This window comes from Oncorhynchus tshawytscha, linkage group LG10, assembly GCF_018296145.1.
Source record: "Oncorhynchus tshawytscha isolate Ot180627B linkage group LG10, Otsh_v2.0, whole genome shotgun sequence".
In the NCBI taxonomy this organism is placed as follows: Eukaryota; Metazoa; Chordata; class Actinopteri; order Salmoniformes; family Salmonidae; genus Oncorhynchus; species Oncorhynchus tshawytscha.
This window is the reverse complement of record NC_056438.1, coordinates 22,312,722-22,324,765: the sequence shown is the minus strand read 5'-3', so window position 1 is coordinate 22,324,765 and position 12,044 is coordinate 22,312,722. Positions and strand designations below refer to the sequence as shown.

Sequence of the window (12,044 nt, the reverse complement as noted above, 5' to 3'; positions counted from 1 at the left end):
TTCAGACCCTTTGCTATGATCCCCAAGATGTTTCTACAACTTGATTGGAGTCCAACTGTTGCAAATTCAATTGATTGGACATGATTTGGAAAGGCACACATCTGTCTATTTACGGTCCCACAGTTGACAGTGCATGTCAGAGCAAAAACCAAGCCATGAGGTCGAGGGAATTGTCCGTAGAGCTCCGAGACAGGATTGTGTCGAGGCACAGATCTGGGGAAGGGTACCAAAACTATTCTGCAGCATTGAAGGTCCCCAAGAACACAGGGGCCTCCATTATTCCTAAATGGAAGAAGTTTGGAATCACCAAGACTTTTCCTGGAGCTGACAGCCCGGTCAAACTGAGCAATCGGGGGAGAAGGGCCTTGTTCAGGGAGATGACCAAGAACCTGATGGTCACTCTGACAGAGCTCCAGAGTTATTCTGTGGAGATGGGAGAACATTCCAAAAGGACAACCATCTCTGCAGCACTCCACCAATCTGGCCTTTAGTGGACAGATGGAAGACATATGACAGCCCGCTTGGAGTTTGCCAAAAGTACTGAGTAAAGGGTCTGAATACTTAACTAAGTGTCATGTATTTCCATTTTTTTTATATATATATCCAAAAAACAGTTTTTGTTTTGTCATTATGGGATATTGTGTGAAGATTGATGAGGGGGAAAAAATATTTAATCCATTTTAGAATAAGGCTGTAACGTAACAAACTGTGGGAAAAGTAAAGGGGTCTGAATAGTTTCCGAAGGCACTGTATATCCTCAGAGGATGGAGAGCTAGCGTAATCACATGGAAGCCATCATGGCGGTCTGTGATTAGCTTCTTTCTTTACTCTAGTGTTTGGTTCCAGCCGTGTTTACCTTTTTCTTAATGGCAGCGTGTCTCTGTTCCATGTCTCTCTTCTCCCTTGCCGAATTCAACACTAGTTGAGTGTGCTGTGTATGAGAGAGAGAGAAAGTCAGGCACAATCAATTTGATTTAAAAACTAAAAAATCCAATAGGGCCAGTATCGAGATACTCGTTACTGTTTTGTTTCCTTGCCACCATACTAACTTCTTTAGGAAAACAGCCCTAACGTTTGAAACAAGCATCATTATGTTGTCATCCAGAGTCACATTTATTCATTTTCCAAGACATAGCAACAAAAATGTTTACATACAACAGGTTTCTAAAAGACCAAAGAGTCGTCTACTTTGTGTTCTCATTTTAGCCATTGAAACAAATATTGTGATACTATTATGGCCACAGCCCAAGAATCCAATATTTCAAATGATGCACACCATCCTAAATAACACACAGCGGTTCAGCATGATCGGTCCGTTCAGCCAGGCAACTAAATAAAGATAATAATGTACACGGTATACTGGACAGTATGTTTTTGGATATAGAGTTGTAAAGATGAATGTAGAAACTGCTGAGGGAAATCAGGCGAGGAGGTAAAGGGCTTCAGGCTTGTACAGCGTTCAGGTGGAGGTCAGGGAGTCCTTCACTCCAGACTTCCTCCTCTGGGGAAAACAGGAAGGAGGAAGTGCTGAACCTCTCCCAACTTCTGGCCAATGGATCGAGGAAAACTCTCCAGCAGCTTCGTATAGCAGTTTTACTTTCACTCCCTCTCTCTTTCGCATAAAGATTTCAGATGACCCAGCCGCCTTTAAGCAACTTCGCTCTCATTCTTTCCCTCTCTCATTCTGCCTTGCAATCCTTCACCATTTCCTGTAACAGCAGGAAGAGCTCAAATCAGTCTTTGTGGCTTTAAAATGGTTCGGTGAAAGGTGACTTGCTTCCCGGTTTCGAGCTGCTCTCGGATGTGCAGACTAATTAACACACGAGTTAGTTGTAGTCTACTGTTGACTGCAGTCCTAGAGCGCCATGTATGGCAGCACGTCCAGTTATGCCACAGTGCCCATCCAGCGTAGCACTGACATCACTGTATGACAAGATGAAAACATGCAAGCACATGTGTACACACACACACACACACACACACACACACACACACACACACACTCTAAGTCATGTGAAATAGTTCCTGTTGATGGTGCACACACACACACACACACATGTGAAATAGTTCCTGTTGATGGTGCACACACACACACACACACATTCTAACACACACACACACACACACACACACACACACACACATTCAAGTCACCTGTGATGGTGCACACACACACACACACACACACACACACACACACATTCTAAGTCATGTGAAATAGTTCACACACACACACACACACACACTAAGTCATGTGAAATAGTTCCTGTTGATGGTGCACACACACACACACACACACAAGTCATGTGAAATAGTTCACACACATTCTAAGTCATGTGAAATAGTTCCTGTTGATGGTGCACACACACACACACACACACACACACATTCTAAGTCATGTGAAATAGTTCCTGTTGATGGTGCCCACACACACACACACACACACACACACACACATTCTAAGTCATGTGAAATAGTTCCTGTTGATGGTGCCCACACACACACACACACACACACACACACACACTCTAAGTCATGTGAAATAGTTCCTGTTGATGGTGCCCACACACACACACACACACACACACACACACACACACTTCTAAGTCATGTGAAATAGTTCCTGTTGATGGTGCCCACACACACACACATTCTAAGTCATGTGAAATAGTTCCTGTTGATGGTGCCACACACACACACACATGTGAAATAGTTCCTCTAAGTCATGTGAAATAGTTCCTGTTGATGGTGCCTGTTGATGGTGCACACACACACACACACACACACACTCTAAGTCATGTGAAATAGTTCCTGTTGATCCACACACACACACACACACACAAGTCATGTGAAATAGTTCACACACACACACACACACACACACATGTTGATGGTGCACACACACACACACACACACACACACACACACACACACACACACACACACACACATTCTAAGTCATGTGAAATAGTTCCTGTTGATGGTGCACACACACACACACACACACTAAGTCATGTGAAATAGTTCCTGTTGATGGTACACACACACACACACACACACACACACACACACTTTCTAAGTCATGTGAAATAGTTCCTGTTGATGGTGCACACACACACACACACACACTTCTAAGTCATGTGAAATAGTTCCTGTTGATGGTGCCCACACACACACACACACACACACACACACACACACACACACACTTTCTAAGTCATGTGAAATAGTTCCTGTTGATGGTGCACACACTGTTTCCTGTCACGACGAGAGGGACTTCACCTTGTGACTTCCTCGTCCCTCCTGGCAACATTATTAGGACTCGTGTACTAATTAATCCATGGAATCAACTGCTAGAATAAACCTTCCGTTGAAGACAGGGGTTCCCAACCTAGGGGTCACGCCCCACATATTGCGTGTGCCAACGTTGTGTGGGGTGCAGGACCTTCCTTGATTTTTTATTTTTTTTACAATTCATGATTGTTTATACTGATCTAAAACTACGCATAAATCTGCGATGCTTAAGGATAGAAACAAGCGGAGGAGGAAGACACGATATCTTTGGTTTGTCTCTATGACATTCAGAAGCTGAGCTTCGACCTTCTAAAGTCGAGGAGCCAAAGAAATTAGATTTTGCTTGGGAAGTCCCCTTATACAATGTGGGACTCTGTCGCAATCAATTGATCTATTAACTTTCTGTAGAAGAGAATATGTATAATTAAATTAAAAACAGAAATCATATATTTGGTAGCGGAAAGACCATTTGAGGAAATCAGGTCTAGCCTTTATTTTCCTTATCCATTAAATATCCTATCTAAAAGAGTCTTGTTAAACTATGGAAAATAGCCTGAAATTTGCTTCAAAACAAACTAATTCCTAGGTCCCTCAAATTAAACTAAATCAAGCTGGTGGTGTTTTTATTAGAGGCTATCTCAATAAAAAAGAATACTTTTTTTTTTTAAAGCGGAGGGAATGCGGCGTGCCATTTCTCTAATGTAAAACACAAAAAGTGCCCTGGGGAGAAAAGGAACGCTGATCTAACAGAAGAAGTCATTCCCCTCCTCTTCCACTCACTTTCATTAAACCATTTTACTTCACTCTCTCTGCTCGCTAATGTCAACATCTGAACAACATGCTGCCATTCAAAAGTTTGGGGTCACTTAGAAATGTCCTTGTTTTGAAAGAAAAGCACATGTGTTGTCCATTAAAATAACATCAAATTGATCAGCAATACATTGTAGACATTGTTAATGTTGTAAATGACTATTGCAGCTGGAAACGGCAGATTTTTTAAATGGAATATCTACATAGGAGTACAGAGGCCCCATTATCAGCAACCATCACTCCTGTGTTCCAATGGCACGTTGTGTTAGCTAATCCAAGTTGATCATTTTAAACTGCACCTGTACATAGCCCATCTGTAAACAGTCCATCTATCTACCTCATCCCCATACTGTATTTATTTATTCATCCTGCTCCTTTGCACCCCAGTATCTCTACTTGCACATTAATCTTCTGCCGATCTACCATTCCAGTGTTTAATTGCTATATTGTAATTATTTCGCCACTATGGCCTATTTATTGCCTTAACGCCCTTATCTTACCTCATTTGCACTCACTGTATATATACTTTTTTGTTTTCTTTTTTTTCTACTGTATTATTGAATGTATGTTTTGTTTATTCCATGTGTAACTGTGTTGTTGTATGTGTCGAATTGCTATGCTTTATCTTGGCCAGGTCGCAGTTGCAAATGAGAACTTGTTCTCAACTAGCCCACCTGGCTAAATAAAGGTGAAATCAAATAAAATAAAATAAAAATGTTAAAAGGCTAATTGATCATTAGAAAATGCTTTTGCAATTATGTTAGCACAGCTGAAAACTGTTGTCTGATTAAAGAAACAATAAAACTGGCCTTCTTTAGACTAGTTGAGTATCTGGAGCATCAGCATTTGTGGGTTCGATTACAGGCTCAAAATGGTCAGAAATAAAGACCTTTCTTCTGAAACTCGTCAGTCTATTCTTGTGCTGAGAAATGAAGGCTATTTCATGCGAGAAATTGCCAAGAAACTGAAGATATCATACAACGCTGTGTACTACTCCCTTCACAGTACAGTGCAAACTGGCTCTAACCAGAATAGAAAGAGGAGTGGGAGGCCCCGGTGCACAACTGAACAAGAGGACAAGTACATTAGTGTCTCTAGTTTGAGAAACAGACGCCTCACAAGTCCTCAACTGGCAGCTTCATTAAATAGTACCCGCAAGACATCAGTCTCAATGTCAACAGTGATGAGGTGACTCCTTGATGCTGGCCTTCTAGGCAGAGTTGCAAAGAAAGCGCCATATCTCAGACTGGCCAATAAAAATAAAAGATGAAGACGGGCAAAAGAACACAGATACTGGACAGAGGAAGATTGTAAAAAAGTGTTATGGACAGAAAAATCTAAGTTTGAGGTGTTCGGATCACAAAGCATGCTGGAGGCAATGTGATGGCCTGGGGGTGCTTTGGTGATGGTAAAGTGGGATATTTGTAAAGGGTAAAAGGGATCTTGAAGAAGGAAGGCTATCACTCCATTTTGCAACGCCATGCCATACCCTGTGGACAGCGCTTAATTGGTACCAATTTCATTCTACAACAGGACAATGACCCAAAGCCCAGCTCCAAAATGTGCAAGAACTATTTAGGGAAGAAGCAGTCGGCTAGTATTCTGTCTATAACGGAGTGGCCAGCACAGTCACCGGATCTCAACCCTATTGAGCTGTTGTGGGAGCAGCTTGACCGCATGGTACATAAGTACCATCAAGCCAATCCAACTTGTGGGAGGTGCTTCAGGAAGCATGGGGTGAAATCTCTTCAGATTACCTTAACAAATTGATAACTAGAATGCCAAAAGTCTGCATGGCTGTAATTTCTGCAAATGGAGGATTCTTTGACGAAAGCAAAGTTTGAAATAACAGTTGTGTCCTTCAATTAAAAATCATTATTTATAACCTTGTCAACGTCTTGACTATATTTCCTTCTCATTTCGCAACTCATTTCATGTATGTTTTCATGGAAAACAAGGACATTTCTAAGCGACCCCAAACTTTTGAACGGTAGTGTACTTCCTTCATGAATTTGGTTTATCCAACACACTTCTCCCTTTCCGGCTCACTCCGGTCCCTGACCTGTTCTTGTCTGTTGATGTTCTGTATTATGTCATGTTTCATGTGGACCCCAGGAAGAGTAGCTGCTGCTTTTACAACATCTAATGGGAATCCTAATAAAATCCCCCCCCAAAAGAAAAATCCCCCACTTGTTACCTCTTCACTCAGGGTGCGTCGATAGTCGGCCAGCTCAGAGAGGGACTGGTGACCTTGTTGGAAGAACTGGGACTGGGCTTCCATCATAGACACCATCTGACAGAAACCCAGAATAAAACTTCATCATACACTCAAGACTAAACAATACATGCAGCCCCAAGGACAAGTCAAGAAATCATTAGACACCCACATGTGGACTCAACCACGCGACACTTGAAATATTTCCGACGATAAAAGTTCCCACGTCATGAAACTCACCGCCATCAAAATGTCGGTCTTCTTCTTGGCCTCGATGACATTGATCTTGGAAAGAGGACGAGTGAGTGAACAGGAGAGAGACAGAACATGTGTGTTGGTATGACTGCAGCTGGTTCTAACCACTGGGTATTGATAGTTACCAGCCTGCTACAGGGAAACCCGAAGGCAACGCTGTTAGCATTCCCCACAGCAAAACACATGTCACTAAGCAGAGGTGCTGTTGCATATTTTATCAATGCCATTTGTTCGAAACATGTCCTGGTCCTCCTGACAAATCTCTTATGTAAAATTCTCTCTAGTATTTGGTTTGAGGCCTTCCAGTAGTGGCATATCATCAAACTGAAAGCAAGCAGTGTAATGAACAAGATTCCAACATGAGCTGGAGACTACAATTGATAGTTTCAACACTAGTCGTCTGTAACTCAATTCCAGGCAAACCACTTCAAACCAGGTCCAATGTGTGTGAGCGCGTGCATGCGAGTGTGTAAGTGAATATTTTGTCTGTAGCATCCTTACCATCAATTAACCAAGTTTGGTCCTTCCCCAAATAACACTCTCATCCAGCTTTGATGACCTCACCTGCAGTACGTAGTCGAGGGCCCCGGAACGGAAGGTCTTGCGAGCGTTGAGGAGGGCAAGGCTGGCTTCCTCCACCTCGTGCTGCTTCCCCCGGGGGGCCTGAGCGTTCCTGCCCAACGCCGCCTCCAGACTCTCACTGCCCCGCTCAAACTCCTTACGCACATCCTTGAACCGACGCACGTCCCTGGGAGAAGGGGGAGGGGGAGAGAGGGATGAATGGACGTGGGTGTGACTGGGGGGTGCTGTGACACCAGTCTATGGTAGTGGTTTGAAACAATACTAAATTATTAAGGAGTGCCAGACTCACTCACTCTTTCACAAAACTCTGCAGTTTCAACTTCACCGACTTCTGTGTGGTCTCAATCACTTCCTAGGAGAAAAAGAGAGTGAGAGAAATAGAGGGAAAGAAGGGGGTGGGTTAAATGGAGCGAGAGAGAGGGGGAGAGGAAGAGAAAGAAAGGAGGGATACTCAGACACCTGACATTTAAAAGTGGTTGCTACAGTAACTAATGTTGTTGGCAAGCGATGCACAGTAGAGGAGTCCAACTCACCCCCTGAGCTTCCAGAATCACTTCCAGCTTCTGGGAGAATTTCTCCAAACACTCCTACGAGAAAAGAACACGGAATGAGTTTAACTTATTCATCAATGGTTGAATACAATACAACTTCCACTTACATTTGAGTCATTTAGCAGAAGGTAAATTAGAGTTAAGTGCCTTCAGGGCACATCAGCAGATTTGTAACCTCGTCGGCTCAGGGATTTGAACCAGCAATCTTTTGGTTACCGGCCTAATGCTCTTAACCGCCAGGCTACCTGCCACCCTTCCCTTCATAAGAATGTACTATGATAAAGACATAATTATAAACTGGGTGGTTAAAACCCTGAATGCTGATTGGCTGACAGTCGTGGTATATCAGACCGTATACCACGGGTTTGACAAAATATGTATTTTTACTGCTCTAATTACATTGGAAACCAGTTTATAATAGAAATAAGGCACAAGGGGGTGTGGTATATGGCCAATATACCACAGCTAATGTTTGTATCCAGGCACTCCGCGATGCGTCGTACTTAAGAACAGCACTTAGCCGTGGTATATTGGCCATATACCACACCCCCTTGTGCCTTATTCATTAAGCATAACACTAACCACAACACTATGTAATAGCTCTATCTACAGATCGGCCCCTCCTACACTGATCCCAAATCAGTGGTTCGAGTGTAGCTCCCTGCATCTCTATAGACTCACCCCCATCATGTTGTCCCCAGAACAGTGGTGGCCCAGCTCTTTGAGCCCTGTGACAAAGCTCTTGCTGGTCTGACAGTAGGCCCTGCCAGCCTCCAGCATGGAGTGGCACTGCTTCACCAGCTACACAATAACACAATGTGTCAGGGTTCAACACAACACAATTCCATGTTGCAAAAGACGTGGAAACACACTACAACGCACACAGCATGACACAACATTTCAATATGACATGGGGCAACACGGCATGACATCGCCGACAAATATGACCACTGTCCAGAGGCAGAACGGGTTGAGACTCACAGGAATCAGAACATTGATGACCAAAGTATGCATCTGAAATTGTTATGCGCACCAATCCCTTCAGGGAATTTGACAGTACGACTGACAGTACAATGTGTGGTCAATTACTTTTTCCTCTGGTAACAATGGGGTGGGGAAGCAGCACTGGAGTTAGTTCCCTTCAACTCAGGTGAAACACCATGTCTGTCACAGTTCATAGTCACTGCTAAGAGGAAGAAACTGACCCTGTCCAGCTACTTCCTCTACGGTCTGGATGGCTGGGTGTATGTTTATAAAAGTAGTGGTTAGATACTGGGAGCATAATGGAAAAGTGGAGAGGTTTGGAGAGAACTGTGTGTGTGTGTGTGAGAGACTCTCTCACCTTTTCTAATCGCGTCTCCAATTCACTGACATCTCCTTCCACCACTTCAATGTCAGCCCTGGATGAAACACAGACACACGTCGCCACATTACTCGGCACATTAAGCAACACCACCACAGACAGAGGGTCTTGTCCAACGCCTCCACACCATCCTGGTCTGAAGGTTGAGCTGCTTTGCACAGTGCCGATCTACAGTAGAAATGTCTGAGACTGTGGTATCGGAAGTCATGAGAGTTCAATCACCAACAGTACACATGACGCTTCAAATGATATCTGGTACGGTTTATAAAATGGGCCTGTCAGAAGGGCAGTGGAAGGAGATTGTGACTGTTAGAACAGAGGAGATACTGACTCACAGACGTTCTCACGTCAACGGCCCAACAGTGTGGTTTCTGCTGCCTTCCACCAAAGACAGAGACACTGAGAAAGCACAAAGACAAAAAAAGAGAGAGCGAGAGAAGGAGCGCAGCAGATGGAGGGAGAGAGAGAGAGAGAGACAGAGAGAGAGAGTGACAGAGAGTGACAGAGAGAGAGACAGAGAGAGAGTGACAGAGAGTGACAGAGAGTGACAGTGCGAGCTATGAGAGAGAGCACAGACTCAGTGATCATAGCCTTGCTATTGAGAAAGGCCGCCAAAGGCAGACCTGGCTCTGAAGAGAAGTCAGGCTATGTGCGCACTGCCCACAAAATGAGGTGGAAACTGAGCTGCACTTCCTAACTTCCTGCCAAATGTATGACCATATTAGAGACACATATTTCCCTCAGATTACACAGACCCACAAAGAATTCAAAAACAAATCCCATTTTGATAAACTCCCATATCTATTGGGTGAAATACCACAGTGTGCAATCAGAGCAGCAAGATTTGTGACCTGTTGCCAAAAGAAAAGGGCAACCAGTTAAAAACAAACACCATTGTAAATCCAACCTATATTTATGTTTATTTATTTTCCCTTTTGTACATCACTACAACACTGTATATATACATAATATGACATTTGAAATGTCTTTATTCTTTTGGAACTTTTGTAAGTGTAATGTTTACGTTAATATTTTATTGTTTATTATCTTTTTCACTTGCTTTGGCAATGTAAACATGTTTCCCATGCCAATCAAGTCCCTTAAATTGAAATTGAATTAAGAGCTATGAGAGAGAGCGAGAGCTATGAGAGAGAGAGAGAGCTATGAGAGAGAGCGAGAGCTATGAGAGAGAGAGAGAGCTATGAGAGAGAGCGAGAGCTATGAGAGAGAGAGAGAGCGAGAGCTATGAGAGAGAGAGAGAGAGAGCTATGAGAGAGAGAGAGAGAGCTATGAGAGAGAGAGAGAGAGAGAGAGAGAGAGAGAGAGAGCTATGAGAGAGAGCTGAGAGAGAGAGAGAGAGAGCTATGAGAGAGAGAGAGAGCTGAGAGAGAGAGAGCTATGAGAGAGAGAGCTATGAGAGAGAGAGAGAGAGCTATGAGAGAGAGAGAGAGCTATGAGAGAGAGAGAGAGCTATGAGAGAGAGAGAGAGAGAGCTATGAGAGAGAGAGAGCTAGAGAGAGAGAGAGATATGAGAGAGAGAGAGAGAGATATGAGAGAGAGAGAGAGAGAGAGAGAGAGAGAGCTATGAGAGAGAGCTATGAGAGCTATGAGAGAGAGCTATGAGAGAGAGCTATGAGAGAGAGAGAGAGAGAGAGAGAGAGAGCTATGAGAGAGAGAGAGAGAGCTATGAGAGAGAGAGAGAGAGAGAGCTATGAGAGAGAGAGAGAGCTATGAGAGAGAGAGAGAGAGAGACCTATGAGAGAGAGAGAGAGCTATGAGAGAGAGAGAGCTATGAGAGAGAGAGAGAGCTATGAGAGAGAGAGAGAGAGAGCTATGAGAGAGAGAGAGAGAGCTATGAGAGAGAGAGAGAGAGAGAGCGAGAGAGAGCTATGAGAGAGACAGTGGCTGCAGTTTATTTAGCTCAGTACGGTTGACATTGAAATGGGACTAGCATGACAGGGGTACCAATACAAGACTGACAAAGGGTTTGGTGGGGGGACAAAAGACAGTAGAAAAGAAAACTTTGAATAAGAGCAAAGATAGGCTTTGTTCCATCCTTATCAATTCTGTGTCATTAGACACACATCATATTCATTACCCTCTGAAAGTGTGTGTGTGTGTGTGTGTGTGTGTGTGTGTGTGTGTGTGTGTGTGTGTGTGTGTGTGTGTGTGTGTGTGTGTGCACAAGATGATACTAAGGTGATTAAACTGCCTATGCATTTGTATGAGTAATTGTGCCTGAGAGAGGCCTCAAGTTTCCATAGCGATCCACCCCCAAAAAAACACACTTCCTGTCTCTTGTTTATCACGTCAGTATCTCTCCCTTCACTTCCTGTTCCACTCCCCAACCCCAGGCCGCCCCCGGTTACCTAGCAACGGGAGGCAGACGTTTGTATACTGCGGTAGCCTCTCTTTTCCACTTTCATTCATCTTTCCCGAGATGTCTCTCTCTCTCTCTTCTATCCTTCTTTCACTTCTCTCTTTTTCTATTCTTTCAAAGCCTCTTTTCTCCAAATGTCACCCTCTCCTCCCTCTCCAGTCCTTCACACTAGCGGTGTGTGAATATGAAGGCCTACCAGAGTTCGACCACGGCCTACATCTAAAACCTCCTCCCCCTCCTCTGTGTTCTCTGTCAAATGAGACCTCACCGCTGCAGAATGCACCAATGACTGCCGCAAACATGTCAAACTTTCCGTCACTGCGTGTTCCTCCCAGAGGGACCGTGAGCCAAGAATGAAGAAGAGAGCGAGAGAGAGAAGAGAAAGAGTGAGAAAAATATATATTTTTTAAAGGTCTTGCAAGGTTAATCAAACAAGAATTAAGATAAAACAGCAGAGTCCGAGAGACAAAGAAAGGGTAAGAGAGTCTAACCACTGTCACGTCTTCTGATCTGCCAGCTAAACGAAAGGGCAAGAGAGTAAGAGAGTCTAACCACTGTCACGTCTTCTGATCTGCCAGCTAAACGAAAGGGCA

General features: G+C 43.8%; 2 protein-coding genes across 3 annotated transcripts in view; one reads left to right on the top strand and one right to left on the bottom strand.

The window, feature by feature from the left end:
• acap1 (ArfGAP with coiled-coil, ankyrin repeat and PH domains 1) overlaps window positions 1-12,044 on the bottom strand; it is a 37,578-nt gene that overhangs the window by 9,961 nt on the left and 15,573 nt on the right. For both annotated transcript variants that reach the window (XM_042328341.1, XM_042328340.1), the window contains exons 2-9: window positions 9,051-9,108; window positions 8,390-8,509; window positions 7,691-7,744; window positions 7,451-7,509; window positions 7,140-7,323; window positions 6,561-6,605; window positions 6,303-6,398; window positions 857-931 (exon numbers count right to left, since the gene is read on the bottom strand). In XM_042328341.1, the coding sequence (XP_042184275.1) occupies window positions 857-931; window positions 6,303-6,398; window positions 6,561-6,605; window positions 7,140-7,323; window positions 7,451-7,509; window positions 7,691-7,744; window positions 8,390-8,488 (612 nt within the window). In that variant the 5' untranslated portion in view covers window positions 8,489-8,509; window positions 9,051-9,108. The remainder of the gene's footprint in view (window positions 1-856; window positions 932-6,302; window positions 6,399-6,560; window positions 6,606-7,139; window positions 7,324-7,450; window positions 7,510-7,690; window positions 7,745-8,389; window positions 8,510-9,050; window positions 9,109-12,044) is intronic.
• Window positions 11,706-12,044, top strand: part of agfg2 (ArfGAP with FG repeats 2) — a 28,168-nt gene continuing 27,829 nt past the window's right edge. The window contains exon 1 of the mRNA XM_042328348.1: window positions 11,706-11,837. The gene's annotated coding sequence lies outside the window, so the exon portion shown is untranslated. The remainder of the gene's footprint in view (window positions 11,838-12,044) is intronic.